Source organism: Platichthys flesus, chromosome 21 (assembly GCF_949316205.1).
Source record: "Platichthys flesus chromosome 21, fPlaFle2.1, whole genome shotgun sequence".
Lineage (NCBI taxonomy): Eukaryota > Metazoa > Chordata > Actinopteri > Pleuronectiformes > Pleuronectidae > Platichthys > Platichthys flesus.
In genome coordinates, this window is record NC_084965.1 from 8,999,215 (window position 1) to 9,007,680 (window position 8,466).

The 8,466-nt window shown below is 45.2% G+C and overlaps 1 protein-coding gene across 1 annotated transcript in view; it reads right to left on the bottom strand.

Annotated features, from left to right (window-relative positions):
• Nucleotides 1–2,079: 2,079 nt before the first annotated feature.
• ofcc1 (orofacial cleft 1 candidate 1) overlaps nt 2,080–8,466 on the bottom strand; it is a 78,056-nt gene continuing 71,669 nt past the window's right edge. The window contains exons 18-19 of the mRNA XM_062380010.1: nt 7,567–7,767; nt 2,080–2,103 (exon numbers count right to left, since the gene is read on the bottom strand). Of these exons, the coding sequence (XP_062235994.1) occupies nt 2,080–2,103; nt 7,567–7,767 (225 nt within the window). The remainder of the gene's footprint in view (nt 2,104–7,566; nt 7,768–8,466) is intronic.

Consider the following 8,466-nt stretch of genomic DNA (forward strand, 5'->3'; position numbering starts at 1 on the left):
AATTGTGGAGTGCAGACCTTGGGGTGTGTTCCTCTCCCCAAGAAAAACTTGCTCGCAGGGATCAATTTGAAATTTAAATCGCAGCGAAACGGTGTTTGTCGTTAACAATCAAATATTTGAACTGTTGAAAAGTTGAAACCTTTTGCCCTCTTCTGCATCTGCGCCCTCTGCGCCCCCCCCCCCCCCCCATTTGGAACCTCACCGCACGGGGCATCGTTTTTGATGATGATGAATAAAACCCCAAAAGTGGTGGAAAACTTCACAAAAGCCATTCATCACTATTTGTCGATTTTATAGATCTAAAATATATAAAATATCAAAACAAATAGGAGACGGGTAGGATACACATCATAATAACCCTGGGACCATCATAATTAAAGAGCGAGGGCAGAGTAAGCGAAAAGCAAAACCGGAGTTGATTTAAATGGTGCAGCAGAGGAAGGTAGGGGAAGTGGAGGGAGAGAAGAGGCTCCTGTCATCTCTGAGAGACAGCGTCCCTGCTTAATGTTCATTAGAGGCCTGATTGAATTGGGGGGTGTAGCACTGTCACTGTTAATGGAATGATCCCTAATTGGGGCGCATTCGCTCTATAGGATCTGGCTAGTGTCAAAGGCAGACGGAGGGGAAGGCTGCCACATGACATCCTGGCCTATGCTAAAAATACACCAAAATAAACCAAATGTCATCATCTAAAAAACATTTGCGTACACTGAAATTAAACATAAATGCATCGCGGGTAGAATTACGACAATGTGTGCTTATTCCCCTAGAAATGTCAACTAACTTCTTTTACCTTTACGCCCCATTTTTTTACGAGGACAAGGCCGACGGCTCTGTCAGACCCTCAGAAACGTAAGTGTCGGATGCGTACGTGAGGGCAGAATGTGTTACGTGTGAGTGTGAGTGTGTGTGTGTGTGTGTGTGCGTCCATGTGCGATGTGCGCCACATCCCCCGGGGCTACGGTGGCGATGGTTTAGACGTGGAGGTGAGGAGCAACTTCAAGGCCAAAGTGAGGCGTGCTCATGATAACGACGAGCGCACACGACCGCCATCGCCGTCCAACAAGGCCCGGGACCTGATGCGTAATGGCTGCCCGTAAAGGAGAATCATCATCAATGAAAATGACAGGTTATTAAGATCCAATTTTAATGTGTTGGGGGGGGGGGGGGGGGGCTTTAGTATGATAGGTTAGCTATCTATAAAACCTTTACAGCCGGGCCCCGGACGACATCAGCCCCGGTCCCCGTACTCGCCGCTCTGCCGTGTGCCAGAGACACATGCTAATAAGCTCACAACCTTTAATTAAGCAATATGTGTAAGTTGGTGGTCATTACCGCCTGATTTGTGAGCCACTTCATTACACTGAGCACCGGCCAGCAGACACATATTCAATACGAATCAAGCCGGCCGGAATATTATCCTGCTTAATGTGAGGCCAATATTGATATTTTATCACTCGCTCTTCCGATTGGTGACTTTTAGAGTCTTGGTTTTTCGCCGTCTCGCGGCTGCACTCGACACCGGGGCCTTCATTAGAGAAGTGTTACTGAACATTGTTTATTAAATAACAAAGAGGCTCTGTGACAGGAATCTAGTGAATCGTATTCGGTCTGCTGTTATTCTGACGAGTGGGTAAACGATAAGGGGACTGAGGCCCTCTCTCTCCTCCCTGTCTTGTTTCCAACAGTGACAATCAGAGCCTGAGCCGATTAGAACCTGCAGCTCCTGCAGAGTCATTTGACCCGGGAGAGACTGTAGACTGAATCCATTCCCCTGGCTGACACAAGCCAGATATTAGTGGGTGCACATGGTTTTTATTTTACCAGTGGAAAAGCGGCTCTAGGCATTTGTTTTCAGTCGTTAAACGGTGAAGGTATCATAAGGTACAACATCAAGAGAATATTCAAGTATTAACATGCATTAAACTGCCTCTTTACAGAACAGTGCAGCGTCTTCAGGTCAAACAGACGGTTGATGAGCAAACTCACATCGGTTCAGGCTCCAACTTTCCCTGTCTTTGCTCCGATGTCATTGGCTGAGGTCCTGCAATGCAAAGCTCGAGCCACACCCGCTTCCTCCTACCGGCTCGACACGATGGGACCCTGAGGGAGCCAAACACAAGATAAAAAAGATGTAGATCTGCTAAGCAAACAGAATGCAGGAACACTTTGCACAAGTGAAGAGGCGGGGGAGGGGGGGGGGGTGATGTAAGGTGAAGGGAAGTTCACAAGTAAAGTGATTGAGACATTAACGTTGACACTCACGGCAAAAGAGTTTCTTCCGTTGGCGGAGCTGCTGTGGGGCGCTCCTGCCTCCCTTGTCCGCCCTCTGATTGGTGGAGCCCTGACCTGGACCGGGAGCCATCCTGGGATCCCCGTGCACCCCCTCGGTGTCACCTATCACCTTCAGAAGAAACCTGCATGTTAGCGACGCTCAGCCAAGCATGAATAGAAGCTCAAGAAATAAAAGAACTGCCGATACTGTTGTTAAAACCATCTGTTACAGGCGGAGACTCTGGGGCCGAACACGCCTCTAACATGTATCAGTGAATAAAGGTTGAACATGGATGACGGTGACTGAGACTGGCAGCAGGAAAACTATTTTCCTCAAGGCCCACGAGTGGTGTTGTCATGCAAATGTGTCTACCTCTGTCCTGGTGTGTAGAGTCAATTTGGAGGAGAAGCAGAAATGGAGACTACATGGAGCTCTACCTCTGGACCCAGAGGGGGAACCGGCTCTTACGACTTAGCGAGTATACACAATATTCAAACGCGGGTGAACATCCCATCGTCCGGTAGAGTTTGCCTTACTCTGCTTTTTTCCATTGCATCATGTTGATGTCACGAACACACAAAAAAGTCTCACCTGCCAAAGTAGCAAAGTCACCCTGGTGTCTCGTTTCCATCACTGACGAGCCAATGAAAACCTACTACAGATGCTGGGAGTGAAAACTGATTGTAACCATTCCCATGGCAGACCAAAGCAAAATATTACTGAGTATTTTTTGACCAATGAGTGGGTTTTTGACCAATAAAAGGGACAACAAATTTCGCCACAAACAAACATGTCTACTGCAATTTAATTTAAATACATAACTTCCTGGTAAAAGTCCTGGGAGGTCCGGGTTCTTTCTAACCCTAATAATAACCAAACAAGAGTTTTCATCAAAATTACATCTGACAGGCATCAAGTCAAAAAAGCTGCACATTACATAGATAGAGCAGCAATTGAGGGAACTTAAAAAAAAAATACACACAAAATGTGCCACAGAGTGTTTCTTTGTCTGAAACTAGTATAAACAGGCCAGATAATTACATGTGGTGTACTTCGGAGAAGTCCTCCTCCTAAGCAGATATGGCTGCCAGGGAGGCATTAATCTGCTCATGCAACATACAGTGCGTAGCCAAGGACATTCCCCTCTCTCTCTCTCTCTCTCTCTCTCTCTCTCTCTCTCTCTCTCTCTCCTTCTGTGTGTGTCTCATAGCCACACACACCACATGCAGTGAAGACAGCGCCCACACACACACACACACATACACACGCAGCAGACAGCGCCAACTCACTTCCTGTATAAATCATATTCATATTTCTGAGGGCTGCCGATGACCTCACGGCAAATGAAGCGTGGGTCCTCAGCTCCGCAGCGGCAATCAAACGTGCGGCGGAGTAATTACAAAAGAGGGGTAGGAGGGAGAATTGATGTGGTTTGTCAATTAATGTTGCTGCAAGGTGTTTCTTCCAAAGGTTAACTTTCTTCATATTCTCTGCATGCTAAATTAGGTCAATATTGGTCCGGTGAAGAGTCGCCGCCGCACAAGACGACGGCGGGCTGAGTCACCGGGAGCCGAGACAAAGAGCCCTTGTTAAACGGGAGATTTGAGAGCACATCATGATGATGAGGTGTCCCCGATGTCAAACAGCGAGTCCGGCGCCGCCTCACAACTTTCCATTCCCCCTGCTGCCTATTTCTCCCCATCACCTTTCGATTTTACAGTTTGACGTCAAACAAATCCACAAACTACAACGAGGAATATCCACTCGTAATTACACAAACCATGCACGATACAACACAAGCCGCTTCCTGCTGATATTTAAATAAGCGAATGAAGTGCTAGCCCGAAAACTCGCTCTTTGAATAAACTGCATACCTTTTGTTTCTACGAACGGTTAAGCACATCCAGCCCCCCCCCCCAAAAAAAAGGAAAAGCGGCGAAAAAGCAGCGCAGCCGAAATTGCAGAGAAAAGTGTTTTTATTTATAGAAGTCGCTGGAGATGCTCATCATCAGCGTTTTTTCCGAGCCATAAATAATTTGTGGCGAGAGGTAATATTCAAGCTGGCAGAGCCTTAGTTGTGCATCTTTAATGGAAGTTTTACAGAAGCCGAGCCAGTTCTTGCATATGCTGCCGCCGCCCATATGGAGGGAAGGAGACAAAAGGAGCACAGTTGGCTTGTCCTATCTTTTCATAAGTCCATCTACACTTAAATGCTAGCCCCGGAGAAAAAGCGACACAGGGGGACATAAACCCACTGTGGTTTTTAGGAGGCGAGATAATGACTTTGCCTGCATTAATTTCTTCATCAGCCATCTTGTTTCTTCAGACGGAGTGGTTACGAGGCCCTCTCTGAAGGTCCTAGGTTATATAGATGCATTCCCCCCCCCCCCTGCATAATCTCGGCCTAAACAGTTGTTGTCAGCAGTGCAGTTTGTGAGTCGGCAGCTGGGGAACATCTGTTTATAGGGTAATGAGGGTTTCCAAAAGCTACACCTCGCTTTACCTGTAATGTCTATGTTTATTGGAGCACACTGATGGGAACTGCGGCTTTTTTACATTTTACTTTTTTTTCTTTTTCTATGGTTGTGATTCAGCCAGAAGATTCCTTCAACGTGGTCAATATTACAGATGCTCGCCTCGGGCGCCAGACTGAACGAGAGCATATGATGGATCATTAATATTAACTTTCTTTAAACAGAATTCAATATGCAAGTCAATAAAGGCTTCGTTATTGTTATGTTTTTTTACTGCAGACCCACATCTTAAAATTCACTCCTTCCAATTCCACATTGATACCCCCCTTGCGCAACACAGAAGAGAAAAAAAAAAAAAACTCTCAGTAAACATAGCTAGTCAATACTGGCTGAATAAACAGCAGGAAAATATTAAGTTTCTCATGACTCTTGCTCAGCCTCTCACACTCCGGCAAATCAAACAGGACACACCTCGCTGTTCTGCTCCTTCCAAACAGTGTCTAACAGTGTCTATAGCTCAGGGCACTTCTTCCAGGACTTGCTTTTTAAAAGGTGTTCGTTTAGACAAATTTCGGGTGTAAATTTGTGGGTATTATGCAAAGCCGCCGGACCCCGGGGCTGTGGTCATGTTAGTCTAAGGGAGGAGCAAGTCCTCGGGGGCAAGGGCGTCCAGGACACCGCCTGAGAAAACAGGGCTCTTTTAAGGAAATAAGTCATCCGTCAATATTTCCTCAGTAAATGGAACCAGACTTCTAAGAGAAGCAGGATTAGCCTCTTAACTAACTGGGGATGGAGAATTAGGTTACATTTATTACACAGTCAAATTAAGTTAAATATATTTTGTCACAGTCATCCTGCAGCTTTGAGAACCATCGTCACTGGTGATCAGGATTTCAAGATGGAATAACAAAGAACATACCCGAGACTTCTTATAATAACAACAAACTACGAATAACGAATGGTACATAGCTCAAATGTTAACATGTTATTTGTGTTCATACAGTACCTCAGCATATGTAGATTAAGGAAAAACAAACTATATTGTTTTTTATCGCCCAGACATGTTTACATATATCATACTTTGTCCTGTAGCACAGCAGTGAAACCACATCACCATAAAACTTGCTATTATGTGTATAAGTGACAAGCCTTTACGGGGGGGGGAAAATTGCTTTAGAATGTCATAACAACTGAGGGGAACAGAGATGAACTTCTTCTTTAGTGTGATCACCGCGTCCTATAGCAGAGCACTCGACAGCAGTTTTTTTTTTTTTTTTTTGTGTCGCTATTTAATTTTTGTATAAGTGGCCTGCCTGGATGTTATTTCCCTCTGAGGAGCTGTCACCTTACATCTGAAGGCAGTTTGTACACAGCACGCCGTCGCACTGTGTGTGTGTATCGCTGCCAGAATTATATAAAGCGCTAATAAAATCAGCTCAAGTGTTCTTCCGAGTGCTGGGGATGCCCTTTGGTGATCCCTGGATCTTGCTCTATACATAAAAACCAGTCTACATATTCAGGGGAGGATTAGTTTTGAATATGTAAAGTGGGGGGGGGGTCTGCGCTGTGAGGCGAAGGGGGATTGGCGTGTAGGGCTCTCTCGGCGGCGGCGCAGAGCACGGGTGTTATCGCTCCCCCCCTACCAGCGAGTGAAAAGAGGACGCCATCGGCATCTTCTGCTACTGGAGGCCCCTGCCTGTTATGTTGCGAGGGACAGGCAGCAGCACCCGGGGGACACAGTGGGTGTGAGAAAAGAGAGCAACAGAGAGCCATAGAAAGAGGGAGCATGTGTGTGTGTAAGTGTGTGTGTGTGTTTTCCAAGGACAGTAACACCTATCTTTCACTTAAGGTGGCCTCTATGAAACTCCCTTCACAGCTTAAAGAATAGTGTGTGAGGGTAGAAATGATTTCTCACAGGAGAAATAGGAGGATTCAATGTTTTTCTCTAGTAAACTGAGGGTGTGTGTGTTTCTAGGTTAATAAGTGTGGTTTATATATATTAAATATTTGGGCATTTGCCTGTGTATGTGTGTGTAAGTGCGCTTGTTTTTTTCTCTTTTGTAGGAGGTGAAGTGCTGTGTGTGCTTGTGTCAATGTGTGCATGCTCTGTTTGGCTACATTAAACTTTCCCCAGATGTCTTATCTGCTTTGCACAGGTCTGGAGGCTATGCACACACACACACACACACACACACACACTCACAAACACGCACACACTCACACACACACACACACGTGACACAGTGACAGTAATAAATGTGCCACGCTATACGTTCACTCACGGGCTCACCATCGCTCAAAATGGTGATGGAGAACCATTAGAACACGACAGTGCCTCAGAGCTAATTGTTTGTTACTCCTCTGACATTCAAGCTTCAAAATATTAATTTTCTCCGGATGATCCAGGTCGCTCTTGGGGGACTGACAAAATGATCGAGGAAAGGAAAGCAGCTTTTTTTTTTTTTCAGTTTTGAATTCTCCATTCCTCCTAAGTCACAACAAAGTGTCGGTGGATTAGTTGCCAGGGTTTATATAACGTGTCACAACTTTAGACTGGTAACTACCAGCTCGGTAGGAACTTTTAGTAGTTACATATGCATAAGTCTTTATTTGTTGCATTGTTGAAAGAAATTATAATTTCAAATATGATTTTACTTATGAGGCTGATGTAAATTATTCCCTCAAATTCGGATGTTCACATTTAATTTGACATTTTGTTCAATTCAGACATCTCAGACACCCAAAATTTCATGGGTGATTTCTGGAAAACAAAAATTATAATATATTTCCTTTTAAAACTGTATGTTGAAATCATACCTCAACGATGGCCCCGTTAGACTGTCGGAGGAAGTGTCTGTATCTTTGCTTCTGCCCACTCAGGTACAGGGTGTGGACGACCACGTGTGTGCTGGTCTCGCCCTCTGGCGGGGGGGCGCCGTCCCTCAGAGCATCATTGCTGGACGCTGCAGATTCAGGGAGGGGGTCTTCTGCTGTCCAGACATAGTCATTAACTGCCACCTAAAAAGCAAGCACACACATCTTTTTTAAATCAATCGTCAAAACACACAGACGTTCACAGATATAGGATTTCAAGATGGTATTTGATCTTTAAGGAAATAAAAGGTACCTGTCAAACTAAAACACAGTAACTTTATTCGATTGAGACCATGTATCCGAAATCTAAAACTTAGCCTTGCTGTTCATTTTAATTACATCTAACCGCAGCCACCAGACAAGCGCCACTGGTGTGCAGTACATCAGCACGCTAATTCCTACTAGTGCATGAGTCCTATGGGGCCTGATCTGTGGCAGATAAAGAGACGGGTTGTTTTTTTGTAATCATGCAGACGTGTGTGTAATCCTGGTGGCAGGCCTGTTTGTGAGTCTTTGTGTGTGTGTGTGTGTGTTTGTGCGCGTTGGGGACGCAGACACCTGTAATGTGCGGCCCTTCTCCATTAGGATGAGACACAGGTAGCAAGCGGACCGTATAACGTGTTATATAGGTCATGTAACTCAAAGTCATCCATGTGTGAAGATCATGGAAGCTCTCTCCCTCGCCGATAGTGTCAGCTGGTAAAGGCTCCAACGTTCTATTTGTCCACACGCATCACGGAGATAAAGCAGCACAATCCACGTACTGAGTGAATATAATTATAAAATGACAAAAACTGGTTTGTCCTAAATTAATCCCAAATTCATATTCTAGACTGTCGGGCG